This window comes from Adiantum capillus-veneris, chromosome 20 (assembly GCF_014529385.1).
Source record: "Adiantum capillus-veneris isolate H3 chromosome 20, ASM1452938v2, whole genome shotgun sequence".
Lineage (NCBI taxonomy): Eukaryota > Viridiplantae > Streptophyta > Polypodiopsida > Polypodiales > Pteridaceae > Adiantum > Adiantum capillus-veneris.
Genome location: NC_140950.1, coordinates 75,076,840 through 75,099,696, shown reverse-complemented (window position 1 = coordinate 75,099,696; position 22,857 = coordinate 75,076,840). Strand labels below are relative to the sequence as shown.

Here is a 22,857-nt window from a genome sequence, read left to right as displayed (position 1 = left end):
CTCACCATTGATTGGGAAGCTAAGGCTCCATGTTCAGAGTGTAGATAAAGAAGATTTCTTTATCTCTCCACTCAAACATCAAGATGTTATCTTAGGGGAACCATGGTTTGATTGCATGGCCGCCACTATGAAGTTTCCTGAGCGGAAAGTATGCTTCTCATATAGAGGCAAATAAGTAGAACTTGATGTAAATAATGTAGGTAGTACCATACCACTTGTAAATACTCAAGTTTTTGACAAAGTAATGAAAAACTCAGTTTCTTGTTACATGGTTTTTATCAAAGAGTTCACTAAAGATAATTGTGTTCCTAAAGACACAAAGCATGAAACTAAAGAGGAGTTAGAATTGTCTAACTTCGTAAATGAGTTTCAAGATGTGTTCACGGATGATATACTTGGAGAGTTATCTCCCAAAAGAGGTGAAGGTGATCATTATATTAACCTTATTCCTAGTAGTTCACCTCCTAATAAGCCTCGTTATTGAGTTTCACAAGCTCAACAAGAGGAGATTATGAGGCAAGTAAACGAACTAATGGAAAAAGGGATGATAAGAACTAGCTCATCTCCATTTTGTTCACCCATTCTTTTAGTACAAAAGAAAGATGGTACTTATAGAATGTGTGTGGACTATTGTGCCCTTAATAGGATAACCATAAAGAATAGATTTCCTGTTCCAAGGATAGAAGATCTATTTGATAAGCTTCAAGGATCTACCTACTTTAGTAGAATAGATCTCAAGAGTGGTTATCATCAGATAAGGATTGTGCATGAAGATATTCCAAAGACGGCCTTTCGCACTACGTTTTGCCTATATGAATATATAGGAATTCCCTTTGGCCTTACTAATGCACCAGCAACCTTCAATCAATTGATGGAGAAGCTCTTTAGACCTCATCAAAGTTTCACGGTTTCAAGGGAGTGTTCTTTGACGACATTATCGTCCACTCAAAGTCTTTAGAGGAACACAAGCAACATCTCAAGGTAATATTTCAATTTTTGAGAGATAATAAGCTTTATATTAATAAAAAGAAATGTGAATTTTTCTTGCAAGAAATTCAATATTTAGGTCACATTATCTCTCATGCGGGAATCCGAATGGATCCAGCTAAGTTAGAGGTAATAAATGGATGGCCTATACCAAGGAATTTGCATGAGTTAGAAGCTTTATAGGTATGTGTGCATACTATAGACGCTTCATTGAAAAATTCTCATTCTTAGCAGGACCATTACATGATTTAACTAAAAGAACGTTAAATATATATGGACTGCAAAAGAGTATGCATTTTTTGAAAAGCTTAAAGCAAAGCTTATCACTCAACGAGTCTTAATATTACCAGACCTATCAAAACCCTATGAGGTTCAATGTGATGCTTGTGGGCATTGCGTTGGAGCCGTGTTGCTTCAAGAAGGGCATGCTATAGCATATGAAAGTAGGAGGTTGAATGACCAAGAGAAGAATCTACGCATATATGAGAAAGAGCTATTCTACATGCCTTAGATTCTTGAAAGCACTACCGCCTAGGCACTCCATTTATTTTGCATACAGATCATCAAAGTCTTAAATATTTTATGACGCAAACTAAAATGAGTGACAAGCAAATGAGGTGGGCAAATTTTTTCTCAATTTAATTTTCATATTGCTCACATATCTAATAAGCATAACCAGTGGTAGATGCCCTATCACGAAGGCCTAAATTAAATCCCGTTTCAATAGCTACTCACAATGATCTATCTTTTATGATAGATCATATTGCTCACATAGCTGGTAAGCATAACCAAGTGGTAGATGCCCTATCACGAAGGCCTAAATTAAATCCTGTTTCAATAGCTACTCACAATGATCTATCTTTTATGATAGATGAGTATGCTATAGATTCAGATTTTAAGGATGTGATGAGTGCCATAGCTTTAGGGAAGAAAGAGGAACCATATAGTTTACACGATGGTTATCTTCTCTATGGTAATAGGTTATGCGTTACTCAACCTTTAAGAGAAAAGGTTATGTATGAATCACATGCTCCTCCTTATGCAGGGCATTGTGGGATTCAAAAAACGTTTAAAGCCATAGAAACGTACTTTTATTGGCCAAGAATGAGGGCAAACATACAAGATTATGTTGCCAAATGCATTGTTTGCCAAAAGACAAAGTATGAGAGAGGGAAGCAACCTTGTTTGCTTCAGCCATTACCTATTCCAAATTCCCCATGGGAGAGTATATCCATGGATTTCATCTTTGGATTACCCAAGTCTATTCATGGGAACACGGGAATATGGACCATAGTTGACCGATTTAGTAAACAAGCACATTTTATTCTAGTCAAAAAGACTATTAAAGCACATGCATCACATGGCAAGTCTTTTTATCTCTCAAATATTTAAGTACCATGGCTTACCCAAGTCTATAGTATCGGATAGAGATCCAAGAATGACAAGTAATTTTTGGAAAGGTCTTTTTGATAATTTGGGTACTAGGTTAAATTTCTTGTCAGCCTATCATCCACAATGAGATGGCCAAAGTGAGATAGAAAATTTTACCCATTATTGATCTACTAAAAGCCTATGTCACAGATGTAGATAAAAAAGACCAATGGGAGAAGTATTTGCCTTATTGGAGTATGCATACAATAACATTGTCCATACTTCTACAACAAAGGCACCCTTCGAGATAATAGAGGGAAGACCAAAGCTTCCATTGATAGTCAAGCCACTAGGGAATATTTTTGTTATTGATGAGTATAGTAGAGACCTAAAAGAACCTTTTGATAAGATTAAGGAAACTATATCCATTGCACAAAGGAAGCAAAAGACTGCTATGTTGATAAGCACAGAAGGCCTTTGACCTTCAAAGAAAATGATTGGGTTTTGCTCAAGTTTCCCAAAGCACACCTAAGTCATACTACAGGCAAGGGAACTCAAGGATGCCCAACGGGTCATCAAAAATATTATGCTAAGTTAGCAAAAAGATATTATGGCCCTTTCCAGGTTCGTAAGCCTATCAATGAATCGGCTTATAAGTTAAGGTTACCTAGTAATTGGCTTATTCACAATGCTTTTCATGTGAGCTTACTAAAACCTTATAGGGGCGACCCACCTACTACAGAACCCATAATAGAAGAACCACCAGAGTTTGAAGGTCAAGAAGAGATTCTCCAACCTGAGAGCATCCTACGACATGAAGACAAGGTATTCAGAAATGGTAAGACTATACGTAGATATCTTATTAAGTTTAAAAATTATCCTTTTGAAGATGCAAGGCGGATGCAAGGTGTCCAACTCAAGGATAATTTTAACCTTGTAAATGCTTACAATGAAACATGTCAAGGGTAAGATGTCAAGGATAGAACAAAAGGTTTGTATTAAGAATTTTGTCTTGTTTTGACTAAAAGATTTATTTTTCAATGTTCTAAGTTTTTAAGTGTATGCATACAATAATAACATCTTGCGGCAGCTAAGTCTGCCAAGCACCAAGTAGACATTGCCAATGTACTTTGGAAGTAGTTAGGGCTAAGCTAAGACATGCTTGTGGCAGCTACCTCTCCCAAGCGCCACGTGAATTAGTCATCCATCTTGGAAGATTGTCGAAGGGTAAAAAGGGATCCTCTACCCATAGTTTAAAGGACTAGTATGACTTTATTTTCTCTACTCCATAGTCAAGGACGATTATGATTTTTAAGGGAGAGGTAATGTCATAAAAATTAACTTCTACCTTTCTAAAAAGTATTTTCTATCTTATGTTGGCCACTTAAGTATGGGGAAAATAAAAGTAGAAAAAGAGGAGTTAACTAAGTGCCAAAAGGCATTCCAGTCATAGGTATGGATCAAGAGAGGATACCTCTAGCATGAGGAATCTTGGTCAAAGGTACAAGACAAAGGGGGTGCATGGAGAAAATGTAGGAGTCTAAATGTAGCAGCTTTGAATTGCTCAAACTTGGTTAAAAGACTTCTAAAAAGTACTGTGGGAAGTCTTAGAGCAAAATTGGTTTTCCAAGTCTGGAGGCCCAAAATAGCAGGTTTTATCAGATTTGATTAAGTTGTTGGACAAAGCCCTAAAATGTAGTCTAAGGTGTTAGGGATTTAATTAGGCAAAAAAATACATTTTATTTTTATTAGTCCTAAAATAGCAGGTAACTGCTAGCCTGGGCCGACTACATAGTCTCTCCAAAAGTATAGTGCAAAGGTCTTGTATAAGAGCTAATTAAATTGAGCAATGGTCTTTTAGTTATTAATTGAGGAAATGGGCTATGGAATAATTCTTTCAATTAATAAATAGACCATAGTCTAAGGTTAATGCCACATAGGATGCCACATGAGCAGGGCACATGGGTCAACACATGGCCTGGTAGAGTGTGTGCATGGTCCAAGGAGACTTCTAGAGGATAGGGGGTCTAATTTGGCTCCTTAAAGAAGCTAGGACACATGGCAACATCCTCACACACTTGCTTTGTTGACCTAAAGGTTGACCAATGAGCTATAGGCACCACCATGGGGATAACAGGGAAAGTTTGCCCACTAAGAGAGAAGAGAGACAAGAGAGAGGATGTGACTTTTTGAGGGTCTAAGGCCTCTCATTCTCACACACAAGGCATTGGGAAGAAGGCAAAAGAGCTCCTCTCTCTCTCACACACACATACTCTCATGTGTTGGTGAAGATGGTGATGGAAAGCTTTCTCCCAAGCTTGGATATGGATGCAAATACAACCAAGCAAAGAATTCTCTCTCTTATTACTGCTCTAGTTATCAAAATAGCTTGCCCATAGAGTAAGCATAGTAGCAAACAAGTCTTATTTGCTTGAGAAATACTTCTCATTCTCATCTCCCTTTCTCTGCGTAGTTCTATCTCTCCATTGGAGTGTGTAGAGCTTGAGAAGGAGGGTTAGATCAAGAGGAAATAGCTTGTTTGAATCATGGAATCCTCATCTTCATGCATTTAAAAGAATCTTTTCAAGAGCACAAATGTATTGTAAAGAGCTTCCCTTCTTAGAGAAGAATTATAATACAAAGCCTTTTGGAGGGGGGAACCGGCTCCAAGTAAATCCGGTCCTCCATGTTGTCTTTGTTGTTAATTTCATTCTCTTGAATATGGTGCATGAGTTGTAGTTATGTGTGTGCAAATTACTTAAGGAAATCAGCCTTGCAATATCAAATTTCTCCTCTTAAAGAATCCTCTTAAGGAAAATCTCTCTATACACTAAGAATTCTGTTGTGATTGCTTATTGAATTAGGCACATCTTGACAACAAGCTTGTCAACAAAAGATAAAGCTAGCAAAAACTTTGCGCAACAAACCAAAGGAACAATGGACAAGTCACAAACAGATATGGGTCCCAAAAAACACTGTTTACATCAAAGAAAAATATATTTGGATCCCAAAAACAAAGTTGAACAATCATATGACAAAGGAACCAGTCACATGGATCCCAAAAACAAAGTTGAACAATCATATGACAAAGGAACCAGTCACATGTGCAAAAACAAAACAGCATAAGTTGACAGAATCCAATACCAAGCCATTACGCAAAGGGCATAAATGGAAATGGATTCCAATTACAATGGTTTCAACAAGTGCTAAACCACGTGAGATCATGCAATGGATGCCTAGATCACCAAAAAGATCTCTACAGCAAAACAGAAAATTCCAAGAACATCTTCACAGCAAATCAGGTATGAGTGGAAAGCTAAAGCGAATCAAAAATCGACAACCAAATTAGCTTTTACTATTGAGACATGTGCTGTAATTGCACTTTGTCTATTCATATGCATACCTCAACAACGAATGCCTTTAAGCAATTTGCTTAAAACCCATGTCTTAAATCGCAATAGAAACCTCTTCCTCCCGGAGGGCTCGAACTAGGAGGGGGGGGGGGAGCATTCAATCATTTTGCAACACAAATCGAGAAAAACAAAGAAAGGGCAGTGTTTTTTATGAATTTTATCCTAATATTTGTGTTTGACTAAATATTTTATTGGACTTTTACTTTTTCTACCTGATAACAGTGTGTTGACAATACAGAAAAGGGACAAACGCAAATATGAGTCCTTAGGTGTGAGTACATCCATATATATATGTAAATAAAAGCTATTTTCTATTTAACTAGTAATTTTTTTAGTTTTTTATTTGAAAAAAACTCTTCACTTTTGATTTTTTTGAATTTATGATGATTTTAATGATTTTTTATGGTATTTTTTGATATTTTATTATTAAAAAAAACAAAAGACAGAGAAATGATAAGATAGACACAGGAACAATAAAAAAGTCTTTTACTCACTTCAGAAAGACCATAGCTACTTCCAGAAGCAAAAACGAAGTTCAAATGATCAAGTTACGAGAAAAAACGGAGTTCAAATGATCAAGTTACGAGAAAAAACGGTTAAAAGCGGAAATTGTCTTTTTTAATGAAAATGGCCAGTTTCTACAAAAGTGGGATTTTGGTCATACGATGTCCAAATTGCGAGCTTTTTGATTCATAAGTCATCTAACATGTGAGGTAGGACTACCTATGAAATCTCAACAAAAAGTGAGCCAGGAGCCCAAGGTATGTATAGACTAGAGGCCCAATTTAGACCTCATTCCTACTTTTGTGAGAGAGAGAAAGAGAGAGAGAAGAGCTACATAGAGAGTGAACTTCCAACGCTTGCTACACACCGTACGGAGTACTAGACGCTACGAGCTATGAGAGAATACCCCTAGTACTTGAGGTTTATATCAATGCATGTGAGCATGGGTACGTAGGGAGCTGGGAAACACCTAGGCCAACCCAAACACACATAGGATGCCTATGCACACTCCGATGACCCAATCTAGACCAAAACTCATAGAAGGGTAGCTCTAGGCTAGACTAACCTACCCCTAACCTCAACCATAAAAACAAGCTCAGGAAAAAACCCTAGATGCAAAAAATCATAATTTTGACAAAATAGCTAAAACATGGTCAGATTTCGTCAAAAATAATATTTGTATCAAGCAAAAAACAACCAGAATTGGGATCCAACCCATTCACTACACTCTCTAGACACTAGTGAAAAGAACTATGAGATCAAAAATCCCTATCAATGACAAAATCCCAACTAGGGGAGAAAATCGTGATTTTCTCCCTCAACATATTTCCAAGCAAGGGATCCAGGGTATAGGTACATAAAGAAGCTCCTCTACATGCAGGGAATACACTAACAACAACAACAAAACCAACAGAGGACAAATTTGGAGAAAAGGTAGAAAATAGCAATTTTCTACCACAAATGACACAAGCAGATGGACAAACCCAAATGTGACCTCATAGCAGTGATCCACTAACTCTAGTAACCACACCCATCACGTCAAAGCTAGAAAACAAGTCCAAAATCACATAAACGGTAGAAAATCGCGATTTTCTACCACAGTATGTAACCACCACAAAAAACTCAGATGTAAACACATAGAGAGGGTGTACTAACCCTATGGACAAGATCTATGAAGTCAAATGTGAATTTGGAGCAAAAATATCTGAGAGGCGGTAAAAAATCACGATTTTTTATCTCAACTATCAGTAAAAAGCCCAAAGTTTCCCATCACTTGGCCTGGAGTATAACATAAGGAATACAACAATATTATGAAATCAAAAGCCAAAAGTCAGTTGTTGCAGAATCATAGTATAGGGAAAAATCGCAATTTTTTACCTTTTGCATAAATTTGATTTTTGCTTACATGTAGGAGTTCTACATAGTTTGTGTGACTACATGAAGCATTGATAAGGGTTCCAGGACAGAATTGTTCACAAAGAGCTCACCAATTGTTCACAGTCCAGGTGCTCATAACTGATGAGTTATAGCTAAAGCCCTGGGATTGTCATGTGAAGGGACATCCCTGAAGACAAAGAAAGACTTACACACTGAAGTGTTCACAAAAAAGGGAGCAGCGGCCACCTTTGGTGATATGGTCTGCAGACAAGTAGAACTACCAACAAGATTGTTCATGTAGTTCCTCATGTTTGAGGATAACACACCAGCAAGGTACACCACAAAGAACCGTGCCATAGCCATCAGCTACACATGGGCAGCCATGCAACTAGATCCCTTACTTCTAACCCATGCAGAGTACCTGCTAGAGCTGTTGACAAAGAGGAAGAAAAAGGATAAAATATCGGCTATTTGGGAGCCCCAAAAGTTCTCACAAGGATTTCCTACCAAGCCATAGGGATGACCCCAACAGACTCCCTACAGCTCCTTCTCAGAATGAATGGCTGATTAACATTGAAGATGAAGAGGTGGAAGTCACACAAGTGGAGCCTTCCAGAACAAGAGGATCAAAGAGAAAAGTTTAGGAGGAAGAGAAGCCAAAGGAATCAAAGGGCAAGAAACCAATGAGCTCAAAACAGCAAGACAAAGAAGAAAGAGCTCAGAGGCAGGCAAGGTTTGACAAGATGGCGGAAGAATTCAAAAAGCAAAGGGTAGACAAAGGGGATTTCTCTAAAACATGGATTCCTAAAGAAAGAATAGGTCCTCGTACCAAGAATCTAGTATATATAGGACCATAAGATGACATCAAACATATGAACAGAGGAAAGAACGCAGACAACCCGCTCAAGAAGAAGAAGCTGACAAGAACAACAAGGTAAAGATGATGGGTCAAGTACTGGCCATAAGCCCTCTACTGACTGTGAACACAAGATCTATCAACAACCCTGAAAATCCACCAGTGATGCCCTCCACACCCTGAGAAACAAGAAGAAGTGTTGGCGCAAAACAGAGAAGTACATATGGAACAAGAGAAGATCCAATAGGAACCCACTCAAATAGAGAATATACATGCCAAAACAAGCATCAAAGAGAAGAAAGAAGAAGTGACTTACAAGGAAGTAGACCAAAGAATGGCAAATCAGTGTGGCCAGAGTTGGAACATTTCTACCAGCACATTCAAAGCATATGTATAATCTAGCTGGACAAGAGAAAACCAACCACTTGAACAGGATTTTGGCCCTAGAAGATCAGAGGATGGAATCCCATGCCTTAAATCATACCTTGGCTAACAACATAGAAGATGCTATCATAGAAGGACAGTTAGCCAAGTAGCAAGTGGAAGCTCTACAAAGTCAGATAAAGCCTTTGGAGGCTAAGCTTTCAAAAGTACAACATAATTACACCAGGGATGCAACAAGAGAATGAAAAGCTAAAAAGAGAAAATGACGAGCTGAGAAGAGTAGGCCACACCACTCGCCCATCCAAAATGAAGAAAAAAAAGCAGATATTGACTCTCTCTTCTCCAGCAGTTGTCATGTAGGCCGCACCACTCGCCCATCCAAAATGAAGAAGATGATGACAAGGAAAGAGGACATGAAGAGCAACAAGGGGGCAACACTGCAGATCAGCCTGTAAACACTCAGATAGAAGAGCAAATTCACCAAGAAGGAAGACAAGCAGGTCCCTCATGAGAAGGGCACACAACACATGCAATTCAACCTGAAGAGACTACCCACATGACTGCTAAACAAAAGACCTCTCAGTTGACAGCTTAGGAGATAAATGAACTTCAAGGATAGAGCTTGCAGCAGGCGGAAGAGCATTGGAGAAGTGCACTAACCTAGGAGGTCAAAATTTTGGACTCGACCAATTTACACATCATAAGACTTTCCAAGATAAATCAGTCGTGGTACAGAAGACACTTGCCCTATCACCCCCTACTCAAATTTGAATGCATCAGTAGAAAGACAGTAATGATTATAGAGATGGCAGAAGCTCAACCAAGTGTTCAACAACCCCAAAATGGAGATCAATATGGTTGGCTCAATATCCAAAATACGTTGTACATTTGGCCAGAGCACCTGCTGGTCTTCAACAAGACATGAGCCTCTGCCCACTACCAAGAATGCAGACATGGCACCAACACTCACAGGTACAACAGAAAAACCCAACCTGGTTTAATTACCCGTCTCTACCACCCAGGGGATAGACAAAAAAATATATACCAAAAACTCTAGAAGAAGTAGAGACCCTCTTTGATGAAGGATTGCCGGATTTGTCATGTCAAATGACAATAAAAATCTGCAAGATGATGAAGGCTTGCATAACAATGTATCACAAGCCTTACATCACAGACGCCAGTTGGTTATCCTTGTTGGAAGGTAATTGGGGGCTATGCTATGATCTAAGTGAACAGCCAACAGAGCAACTGATACATGGATTCTTTGCCTGGTTAATGTACATGTTCATGCCTTCATATTACATGGCGATATTTGAAGAAGCATTCTACACAGGGTTCTATGCACTTGATATAAAGATCTTCGGCCCAGAAATCACAGATATTAGAGCCACGTTTGTCAGCTTCTACCAAGCAATGGAGCGACAATTCCTGTACTATAAACGACTGTCTTCATCAGTAGATCAAAGACTGGAAGAGGAGTACAAGACTTGAGCAACTAGAAATGACAAAGATGCTCCGACGACTTCATGTCGGGAGGACGACATGAATTAGGGAGGGGGAGTGTTGGAAGCAACCAACAACGGAACGGAATAATATTTCATTTTCCCCAAAAGCCTCTGTAACATTTTATTTTTTCAATTCAAATGCGGGGCTTGAAGCTTCCAAACATGTAATTTATTGAGCTAAGTGTCTATCCAGAGTTTCCTAAAGTCTCCATAGTGTGTTTTTGCCCATTGCACACTTAAAACGTTAGCCAAGGTATAAAAGGCAATTGTAAAGGGTGAAACCTAAGGTCATTTTCTGAGTTATCTAATACAAGTGAGAGCTTTCTGTGCATCAACTATTTTCTCCTCTCTTTCTCTTCTTTGTGAGCTTGCACCACACCGCACGGTAATCACGTTTGAGAACCGAGAGCACCATCGTGGTAGTCACAAGGAGAGCTACGCGTGGATACCAATCGTGCAACCGCTACGTGAAGAACTGAGCATCGAGTCCTGCAATCTTCCAAGTGAGTTATCTACTAAACGGAGTGTTGGAATACAATTCAGTGAATTGTTGAGGATTCCCGGAACCTACGAGCACCTATTAGGTGTGTTGCACAACATTTTTGATGACCTTGAAATTTTGTGTGCAAAAAAGTGCATTTTTCCCTTGCATGCCGTTTTAGGGTTTGATGACTTGGATGTATTTCTAAGCATCTTAGGAGTATGCCTATTGAATTTGGAGTGATATGGACTTGATTTTCTTGTAAAAAATGCATGTGTTAGTGAATGTGGTCAATTGAGTGCCCTTGTGGATTGATTTAGTGTTTAGATAAAGAGTTGACATCCTTTGGCATGCCTCCATGCCCTAGCCAAAGTCACTTGCTTTTGCGGATTGAGATTTTGTCGTAGGTTCCGTCCCATTTTTGGATGGGAAGACCCAAAAACACACACCATCACTTATTTGTCAATCCAAAGGAAAGTATGACCACGACCCCCCGTGTGACGGAACACCAATAGCTAGCATCTAGTAACTTAAAGGAAATTTTGATTAGATGACTCCAGGTCAAGTGCTAAGAACTTCTCTTTGGCCTCTCCTTCAACAAAACATTGAGCCACCTTTGAAGCTTCTACAAAAGAGTCCAAAATATAATCCTCTCTGATATTTAGAGCACTTGAACGAAGTGAAGAGGAATGTAATCCTTGCCATTGAAATGATAAAAAGAAAGAGTAGGGGTGGTGGGGGAGGCTAATAGTTAGACAATTGCAATGCCAAATGCCATACCTATCATAGCATAGACAAATCAACGCACACCATCACTTATTGTCAATCCAAAGGAAAGTATGACCACAATCCCCATGACGGCGGAGCACGACACAAGGTTGTCACTCCATCGCTCCCTTTTGGCCAAGATTTGATGCACAAGCGCTCAACACAATAAACAAAGCCTTACACCCCTCTATCTTACTCAAAACTCAATCAAACTTGGTGACAATGAAGAAAACATCCTATCTAAGGTTTACAAGCAACATTGAACACTCCGCCATCACTCTGTCCACAATAAACCCATCTGTTCTACAAAACGATAAACTAAATTGAGAGTATTTACACAATCATCCACAAAAAGCACGAAACACACACAGATACTTCTCCTTGAACTCAATTGAGTATTCCAAGTGTCGGAAATATATTTTGATTCGTGCACAAAACACACATACGTACTTCTCCTTGAACCCACTTGAGTTTTTCAAGTGTCAGAGAGAAATTTTGATTAGGCCACAAGCAAGTTATGAGAGGTTAAAGATATACACATGATGCATGAAGCAATAGAGAGAAGAGAGAGCCATTCAACAAGCTTTTCATTGATAGAGACGAGCACTTACAACATATGGTAGAGCAATGATAAGATTAAAGCTTCTTCTTCTTCTTTGCAAGTTATTCACAAAATCTTTCAGAAATGAGCTCTTTTCACTTTTATAGGTCCTAGCTAGGTTTTTTATTTATGAGTCCTAGTTTACAATTTGGGTGCCCAACTGTCTATGACCCATTATTACAAGGCTTTTTCTACATGGGTGCTTTTCAGATGTTGACATCTGTCATCTTCATTTGCACCCACTTTCTTTAACTCCTTTATCTTTTCCTTCCCATTCTTGTGGCTTCTCTCTGAATTTATCTTGCTTTTCTCTCTACTTTTGTGACTCCGTATGCTTGTGATCTTTTCCATTTACATATGCCCCCTTCTTGCTCCATTGTCTGTCCTTAGGCAATGAGATGAGGTGGCACAAATGATTAGTGTAGCACTTATAGCATGTATTGATATACACCTCATAAGGGGAAAATAGTGTGTTAGGATAATAAAAACATCTCGTGTTACATGCCTCCTTGAATGTCTCTATGTAGCATGAGGGAAGATGGATGACCCTGCTGTAAATATTAAGGAGCTAGTCATTTGAAGGATATTTATTGAGGTTGTAATAAATGGTAGGCTTGTGATGCCCATGCATCCTGAGGGCAGCCATAGCCACGACCTGAGAGGGAGGAGAGCTCTCTGTTCCACCCAACCGTACAAGAATAACTAACCCTAAGTGCCCATTGAGTTTTATACTAAAACCCTAGCCCCTGTCCACACATAGTGGCCGGCCGGCCGCCACCCACACACACATGAGCGTGTGGCGCCAGACTCAACACTCGGTTCTCTTGACCCCTTGACCCCGTAATGGCTTTAGCCTAGGCCGTGCCCGCTAAAACCACGCCGGTCGAGCTCTCCAGGACCGTTGTCCTGACATTACTCCCCCCCCTGAAAAAGAGTTTTCGTCCGCGAAAACAAAAGTAGGAAACCGCTTCGTTAGCGTACTAATGTTTTCCCCAAGTGGATCCTTCGTCAGGCCTTGACCAATACTTGGTGAGACGAACATGATTGCAAGTACGTAACTCATGAGTATCCAAAAATTCTTTCGGGTTCATGTGGTTGTACTGGATGCTCGGTATACTCAACCAAGATTCCAGCACCCACAAAGTTATCTTAATTGTACAGTCGTTTCCTTAAACGACTTACATGAAACACTGGATAAACCCTTGGGTATCAGGAAGCTCAAACTTATAGGCGATGTTGCCTACCTTCTTGTACTTGTCAAACAGTTTGACGAGCAACCCGTAACATATCCTTATGATCCTGGAGAAAATTCTTCACTTGATGAATTAATTTTCTCATTGGCTAACCCCACCGTAAGTGGTGACCAAGGTTGAAAACCATACATAAGCATGAATGGACTAAACACAGTAGTCACATGCGTTGCACTGTTGTAAGCAAACTCTAATATGGGCAAGGGCTCTTCCCAATTAGACCGTTGTTTACTCATAAATGCTCGTAGCATATCCCCACTTACCTTGGAGAATCTCTAATGGTCAAGAGCCCTCCTATCTTGAGATGCTCTACCTTATTGACCTAGCATTTCTGTCATTGCACAACATGAGCTTGGACGTCGTCCCTGTGCAAAACCTGGCCAATAGAACTGTCTTCTTAGGAATGCATAAGTCTTCCTTATCATTCAACACTTGGACTATCATGACACTCATATAATATTTGGCGCCGTGCGTCTGTGTCCATTGGTACACATACTCATCCCTTGTGGAGTAAGTACCCATCTTGGATGGAAAATTTCTTCCATCGATTAAGTTCATCACTTCTCAAAGTGGAACTCAAGGTGGCAGCTTCATCCACACTACTATTAGAGTGTGAGGGATCCCTTCTTACTACGGCTTGCCACACCTTGGCGTATGACTGATCATGCGTCCATGAGCCTTTCAGAGATTGTAATAATTCACTTTAGAGCTCCATAAATTAAAGTGAATTAATCTCTAACATACGGCTAAGAGCTTTAGCTACTACTTTATATCGACCTTTGCGATATCGTAACTGATAATCATACTCTTGAAGGATTTTAGCCCATCTAGCTTCTCTTCCCTTCATCACTTCAAATTGAGCACCATACAAATAGTGTCTCCACTTCGTAAGTGCATAGACAATAGCATAAAGCTCTCATTCTTAATCAGAGTAATTCTGTTAAGCTTTATCTAACTTTGTGCTCTTAGTTTAGTCAATTATCCGTTAAAATTGACACTTGTCTCGTAACAAGTTGTACTTTGTATCCAACAAGTCCTGGCCACTGGGTTGTTGCTGATACACGTGGTAAAATGATCATTTATTACGGAATGTGATCATTACCGTGGGATATTCCATGATACACAAAAGTTTGGCGCATGTATTGTATCCCATGAGACTCATAGTCTCCACATGTGGACTATGTCTCAATAAACAGAGAACTAAAGTAGTATCTCTTGAGTACTTAATAGCACTCCTGTGTGGAGGATCTTTAAATACACGCTACATTCTAGAGTGAGTGGGACCCACATTCCTTGTAACTCCACACTGAATATCTGGCACATACAAATTGCAAATCATATCTGCCTATGGTACACCACCCTTGTGGACCATTGCAAGTGCCCAAGAATTCTCATGCCGCCTCAAATATGATGCTGTCAAACACTAGGGCCCATACACCTAGTGTGCATGCATTGACATCATCACATCCTAGCCTGTAGAATTCTTTGATCCGTAAGTAACCTGCACATGAGAAGGTTGACTTGTAAAAATGGAACCACGTAGGTCATATCTTGAAAGAATATGGATCGTTATCCCAAAGGGAATGACTCGTTTGTCACTCCACGTAAAATGTCACAGCTCTGCAGCTAATGACCACTTTTTGTATGAAAAACATGTGTCCATGAAAATGATATAGCTGTACGTAACCACCTTCCATAAGTGAGTCAAAAGCCGTAACCTTTGCGTCACAATCAGCATTTCATAGGAAATAGCTGGAACTGCACAAGCCTTGCTTGCATTTGAATGCCCGTGGCGACATAAACAATCATAGAAAATCATAACTGTCGTGCATGGCCCGTGCATACCATAACCGATGCAGACAAATTAGAAAATATTAAAGAAAAGCATAACTTAATGCTTGCCGAATATTGAGTTGATACTGATGAGCCTTGCTTTGCTCCAGTTGTCTCCTCGTTGGACTTGAAAGAGAATAGCTTTGCATGCAAACAAATACTTATATTTGATTTACCGTTCTCAAACGTACCTTGTAAATCCCTGCAACTTTTCAGCCGCTAAGTCCTGAAAATTTTGCTTCAGTTCAGCCCTCGACTCAATTCCAAAAGCCTCCTGATCTGCTGACGGATCACCGTGGACGCCTTTCCAAAGCCTCTGTCCTGGTTTGCTTTCCCAAGCCTTATACACCGGCCGCTTGATCGGGTTGCCCGTGTACATCCTTGCAATCGACTTGCTTACGGCCTCTTGCCGTTGTATTTCCTTGGAGCTTACCTTGTTCTCAGAGGCATCCTCGAGCCTTGGCTTTTAAATTTTCCTTATGCTTGTTTGCCTAGCCTTGTCTTGCCTCGTACCAGTTTGGCTAACTTTCCACTAAACTTGTTCAAAGCTTGTCTTCCAAGCCTTGCTTTGTGGGCCTTGCTTTTGGATTTGGTAGTCGGATGTGCAAAGTAGATGCCTTGCCTCGTTTCCACTTCAATTTGCCTTATCTAGCACCCCTCGATCTTTGCTTTGCTATTGTCGTTGTTCTTGAGGCTAGCCTTCTTGCTTGTTGCAAACTATGAGGAAAAGGACCATGCAACTCTGGTTTTCCTGAATTTCTGATTTTCAGGCTTTGCTCCAATTCCCAAGATTCTAATCCCGCTCTACTTGCTTTACCTTAAGCTTTTCTCTTCCTTGATCTCTTTCTTCTTTGCTTGCCCTTACACTCTCTTGCCTTATGACCATGGGAAGGGGCCCTAGCAACGGCCAAAGGTTAATAAGTGAGGCCTTTAATGTGAAACTCAAGAAAGCCAAATCGGCCAGCCGATACAGAACTGCGCGCGCGCGCGCGCGCGAGAGAGAGAGAGTTTGGAAACGAGCAAAACTGAAGACAGTAAGCCTCCAGTGACCTCCATAGCCCAAACAAATAACTTGGGTGCAAGCCCCAGTGTGAGTGGAGATTGGGACAGTGAGACAGTCGTGTCTAGCCAAGATACTCACTTAAAAAACTCTGCCAAATTACTTAGGAGAGTACTGTCGCGTCGCGGCTAACTCTAACCACTGCTCGACCTCAAAATTGTTTTGCAGCATAGACTCTACGCAGCAGACACTCTAGATGTCAACTGGAGACGACCTCTAACTAGCAGCGCAGAAGCTCCTGAAGTTTGTCAGACTCCATGGATCAAGGATAACCTATGAGAACCTAAAACCTACTCGCAAGCGCAATCTAACTCTAAAACTAAAATCAAGTGTTTACTCCTACACTTCCAAGTCAGATCTACTACAATGTGAGCATCACCAAGTGCCAAAAATCACATATTCCTGGTGTCCGGGACCTTGAAAAGCATAGGAGGCAGTGTTGTTGCTTTAGTATCTTTCCCTGCTGAACAGTTGTTCATCCAGCTCTTGTTGATGTTGCAGTTGCTTGAGCCCTCGTTCCCACCTCATTTGTCGTTCTGCAAATCAAAGAAAGTCTTTGGCAGTTCCGTGACATTGACTTTCTTTCCCTGGAGATCTCTCACGTGTCCCTTCAGAACACAAGCATTGTATTCTTCCAGCTTTTCCTGATTACTGACGAAGCACTTTGTAGTGATTTCCATATCCCAGGGTTGAAAAGGCTCTGCATCTGCTTTCAGCTTCCCTTTTCCTTTGCCCGGAGTTTCTGTTCCTGTAGACATTTTTTTTCTGTTTACACAAAAGACTGATTAGTCTCGAGCATTTTGATCTTGCAGTGTTGATGCGTGTATATGCATTGTATGCGGTAACTTTAATGAGTTCTATTCCTTGTTGTGAGCGCTTAATACACAGGTACAAGTTAACAGATTCAGAGTCAGAGTTTGAGAAGACGAACACACAGAGACTAGATATCAAGCGTTATATTCGCGCTGATTCGTTTCATTAGTTTTATACGTGCAGTAAGTTGTACCGTTACAAATTAGTTGTGTCGATTCTCTTGACACTATTATTATTGTTATTTTTTTTTATTATCACCAACACCCCCCCATAATAAAAATCAGATCTCCAATCCAATTATGGAGCAGCACTTATAGTGCTTGTCAATCTGCAAACTCTTTGTAAGGATATCTGCTGCATTGTCATTTGTGTTGACATAGATTAAGCTGATAATCTCATCTTCGACCTTTTGTCTGATGAAATGATCTTGAATATCCAAGTGCTTTAGCTTCTCCGATTGCTTAGGCTTCTTTGAAGCATCAATAGTTGCCATGCTATCATAGAAAACAATATGAGGTAACTTTATTTGAAAATTTAATTCTCTTAAGAAATTACCGATCCAAATAGCTTCTTTGGAAGCGTCATTAGTAGCTCTATATTCAGCTTCACATGAAGAAACAGCCACAGTTGATTGACGTTTACTTCTCCATGAGATAGGGCCACCGGCTAATGTGAAAACAAACCCTCCTGTGGAAATACGTGTGAGTAAATCTGAAGCCCAATCAGCATCAGTAAAGCTTTGAACCGAGAGTGTTGTATCTCCACCAGAATGATATACTATTTTCATTGACTTAGTTGTTGAAATGTAGTTAAGTAGCCGCTTCACATATTGAAGATGCACATGCCTTGGATCATGCATAAAACGAGATAGTATCCCAGCCGCAAAGCTCAAGTCAGGTTGGGTGCAAGACACAAGATATCTTACACTACCAAGAATACTTCTGTATCGTCGTGACTCGTTTGTGTGTATCCAGCTTGCTGGACCAGGTTTTGAATGTGTATAGAGTTCGCGGATCCTTATAGGTAAAGGCGTTTGTGTAGAAGTTGAAGCTGTCACATCAAATTTTGACAATATAGTGTCAGCAAATCGAGATTGCTCCAAAGTTAACGAACTTGGTCGGTCACGAAGAATTCGAATGCCGAGAATATATGATATTTCCCCCCCATCGGTCATGTTGAATTCTGCAGATAACTCTTGCTTTATTTGATTGATAGTATGTAGGGATGAAGCCATTAATACAATATCGTCCACATACAAAGCAAGAATAAGTAAACCATCTAAGCCATGACGAGTATACACTGAGACATCAGTAACACAACGCTGGAAACCAGCCCGCTGCATGAAGCTACTGAAACGAGCATTCCACTGACGTGGTGACTGTTTTAAGCCATAAAGAGACTTCAGCAACTGACATACATAGTCAGGATATTGTGAATCAATAAAATGTGGAGGTTGGGCCATATATATCTCTTCGTCAAGTAAGCCATTAAGGAAGGCTGTCTCGACGTCCATTTGGTGAAGCTCCAGGTCATATTTGGCAGCAAGTGCCATAAGAATGCGAAAAGTGGATAGACCTAGAGTAGGAGAAAATGTCTCATGAAAATCAACTCCAGGTTCTTGAGTAAATCCACGCGCCACAAGACGCGCTTTATGTCTCTGAATAGAGCCATCAGAGTTATACTTCCTGCGAAGAAGCCAGCGACAAGATACAATAGACCGGTTTGCTGGACGTGGAACAAGTATCCAGGTTTTATTCCGCATAAGTGAACGCATTTCACTTTCCATAGCTGCATGCCAAAGTGGTGCCTCGGAGGAAGCAAGTGCCTCATCAACAGATATTGAAGTATCATCGATGAACAAAGAGGGATTCATGTCAAATTTTGTGGTAGATGCTGAGTGTGACGCATCAACTACATGTTGAGGTGAAATTGAAGCATGCCGATGGCTGGTAGCAAATAGAGCATTCGCTGGTGCTGTATCACGTAAAATTTCTGAAATGGAGCGAAAACGTGGAGTCCTAGGAGTTTCAGTTTCGCTTGCGGTCTCAGCTGGGTTTGACGAAGATACCCCGGATACATTTGGAATAGCCTGTTGGGATGAACTAGGAGTATTGAAGTCAGTAACTGAAGAAGTTTGATGGGTAGAGGGGATACACTGACGACCTCGACGACTGGAAGGGGTCGTTCGTTGAGGTGTAGGGTAGGTAATATGTGTTACCCCTGTATCAGCAAGAGGATCATTTTGTATTCGACGACGAGGCTGATTAGCAGTTGGGTGTCTTGCTTGAAAGACAAACTCACGAGGAGGAGTAGGAATGTTGGGAAGAGTAGCTCCTAAAGGTTGAGCTGGATGTGGTGGCATAGGTGCAATAACAGGAAGAGGTTGAGGTATATGCTGTGAAGTAAACTCTTCAAAACTGTAAGTATTATCTGAATCAGCATCCAAAGGATGACCAGCTTGATGACTTCTTGGTGAAGATGAAAAATCTTGATTGGGAGATATAATAGAGGTTGATAATAGAGCATCCTCATTGAATACGACATCTCGTGAAAAAACAAACCTTCTTGTTGTTGGGTTATAGAGGCGGTAGGCTTTTACACCAAAACGCTCCCCATAACCCACAAGGATACAACGCTCAGCACGAGGATCAAGTTTAGTTCGAGCTTCTGTGGGAATGAGAGAATAACAAGGAGTGCAGAATATACGAACGTGAGACAATTCTGGCTTCTCCTGTGTCCACCTTTGATAAGGAGTGACATTTGGTAGGGTCTTAGAAGGAAGCCGATTTTGCAAATAACAAGCAGTAGCAGTAGCTTCTTCCCAAAAAGAATGGGGAAGACCAGCTACCTGGAGCATAGAGCGAGAAGCATTAAACAAGGTACCCCACTTTCTCTCAGCAAGACCATTTTGCTGTGGCGTATAAGGAATAGTAAACTGATGTACTATCCCAAGATTGAGACAATACTCCCGAAAATCATGAGAGGTATACTCTCCCCCATTATCAGATCGAAAAGTTTGTAGACGATGCTCTGTATGACGTTCAACAAAGTTATGATAATTCTTAAAGTGCTGAAACACCTCAGATTTGTGCTTCATAAAGTTGATTATCGCATACTTTGAGTAGTCATCGATGAAGAGTACTACATAGTTATTACCAGTCAATGAAGACACGGGTAAAGGGCCGAACACATCAGAGTGCACAAGTTCGAGGACTTGTCTTGTTTTTGTTCGGGAACGAGGAAACAGTCATCTTGCCAAAGAGACAAGCTTCACAAAGATCTATGGTTGATAAGGGAGTATGCATTCCCTTAACCATTTTGTACATTTGCAGAGTCTTCATGGCACGGACATGAGGGTGTCCCAGCCTATAATGCCAACGAAGAGTTTCCGAGTTAACATCCTCATGGGATACAACTGAATTAGACTGCATTACAGTGGGCATGGCACTCACGCCAAGAGGGTATAAGCGTCCCCGCTGTGGACAGATTAGTCTTACAGGTGGCTGATTGCGTATTGAAGCTTTAATAATGCAATGCCTGTGAAAGAGCTCGATTGATGTTCCATTTTGAGTAACCTCACTCACTGAGAGTAGGTTCTTGGCAAGACCAGGAACATAATACACACTGGTCACTTTTGTAACATCACTTGATGATAGCTGAAGGTAGACATTTCCCTTCCCCTCAGCCAAATATGCACCGTCATCTCCTAAAAGTACCTCCATTGGACGGTGGAGTGGGCTGTAATCATGCAGCCATGAGAGTTCGCCCGTCATGTTGTGGGTAGCCCCCGTATCGAGATACCAAGTTTGAGGATCTGAATTTGTGTTTCCCGTAGCCATAAACAAACGAAGAGTAGACATATCATCCTCTACACTAGAGTCATTCAGCGCAGTAATGTTTGCTTGATTGAATGACCGTGAAGAATTGCCACGTTGTCTTTGTCTGGTGCGACATTCATGTTCCAAGTGACCTCTCCTCCTACAGAAGTTGCATAGTAAGGCGGGATTGTATGAGGTATTGAAATTGGTCCCCCTATAGTTGGGATTGTGGCGAACATGTCGAGAGGAGGAACTTGAATTCCTCTGATCACCCATACGATAGGTTGGTCGGGTAAATGATCGACCAGCAGTAACACGAGGTCTCTGCCTAGACCTGTTAGGAAATCTTGATCCCCCAGCAGCCATAGCCATAGAAGTTTGTAATGGAGAATTGGCATGTGGGGTCGATCGAGCCTGTAGTTGATCGTCTTGGCGGATAAGAGCAACTAGTTCAGTCACAGTTAAGGCAACATTATTAGAGTGTGTGGTGATGAACGATTGCCAATCTTCAGGTAGGGCAGCAAGGAGGATAGTAACTTGAATCTCCTCCGGAAGCTTGAGACCTGCAATCAGCAAGTCATCAGATGCCTTCTGCCAGGCATCAAGAAAATCATCAGTTGCTTTGAAAGATCGCATTGTTAAATCATTCAATTGTTTATGCAATAGAACACGCGAAACGACGTTGGTCCTTTGATATTGCTACCGTAGTAAATTCCACATCTCACGGGCTTCTGTGGATTGTCGAACCAGTTGTAATTGTTTATCCCCAAGATGGAGGATGATCTCTGTACGCGCTTCGAGATCTTTCTTCTTCCAAGCATCAATGTCAGTCTGGGCGGGAGGAGCTTGTCCTGCAGGTACAGGTACGGTTGCTGGATTCGGTTCAGAACCGTCTATGACACCAAGATTCCCTGGCTTTTCAAGGAGCATTTGTATCCTGAGACTCCAGGGAAGATAGTTAGTGCCATTTAGCTTTTCAATCTGATAATACTTAGAGTAAGATGAAGACGATGCAGCAGCCATGTCTGAGGAGAAGTCCGGATCAACTCGTCAGCAACAGCGTGCAGCAGTCTTTTGTTGAAGCATGTGAGCCGAGTTCAGCGCTCTATATTGATACCATGTGAGCGCTTAATACACAGGTACAAGTTAACAGATTTAGAGTCAGAGTTTGAGAAGACGAACACACAGAGATTAGATATCAAGCGTTATATTCGCGTTGATTCGTTTCATTAGTTTTATACGTGCAGTAAGTTGTACTGTTACAAATTAGTTGTGTCGATTCTCTTGACACTATTATTATTATTATTTTTTTTTATTATCACCAACACTTCTTTGTGCTTGAGGTTAGTTCGTAAGTGCTCGGGTTAACTTCTTAGTTCTCATTAGCATCTGAATCCCTGTTTACGCTATTCTTTGCGTTTTTTTTCTCAAAGCGTTGTCATCCATTTCGGGGTCTCGTTTGAGCTCCATTCCTGTTACGCTTTTGGACACTTTGATTGTACCTGCTCTTGTCCAGCTACCCATGTCAAAATTCTGACCATCTGCAGCAAAAAATTCCAAAATCGAATTTTTCAACATTGACCCTTTTCTGCAGTTTTTGACCAAGCTGGGTTCGTCTATCTGTATACACTGCTCTCCTATGTTTTGATTGAAGTTTGGAGCTGTTTGCCACCTGTTATGACCAAAATCAGTAACTTTCTCTACAGGCGATTTTGGGCATTTTGGTCTGCTTTTAGGCCTCCAATTCTTATGAAACTTGATTTGCATATTATCCTTGATGTCTGGAACCTAACTGTATGGTTTGTTGATGGGTTTGATACCTGTTCACCTATTCTT

General features: G+C 40.6%; 1 protein-coding gene across 1 annotated transcript; it reads right to left on the bottom strand.

The window, feature by feature from the left end:
• Positions 1–21,529: 21,529 nt before the first annotated feature.
• Positions 21,530–22,044, bottom strand: LOC147432765 (uncharacterized). The gene is made up of 2 exons (XM_086491643.1): positions 21,725–22,044; positions 21,530–21,584 (listed from the first exon to the last, which is right to left on the bottom strand). The coding sequence occupies exons 1-2, from the start codon at positions 22,042–22,044 to the stop codon at positions 21,530–21,532; spliced, it is 375 nt and encodes a 124-aa protein (XP_086347769.1).
• Positions 22,045–22,857: the final 813 nt, after the last annotated feature.

Bases quoted from the DNA above. Each gene is read 5' to 3' on its own strand.
- LOC147432765 (XM_086491643.1), bottom strand. From the start codon at position 22,044: ATGGCTGCTGCATCGTCTTCATCTTACTCTAAGTATTATCAGATTGAA. The intron at 21,585-21,724 runs GTAGCAATATCA...TGCTGATTGCAG, and splicing joins GAGATGTGGAATTTACTACG to GTCTCAAGCTTCCGGAGGAG.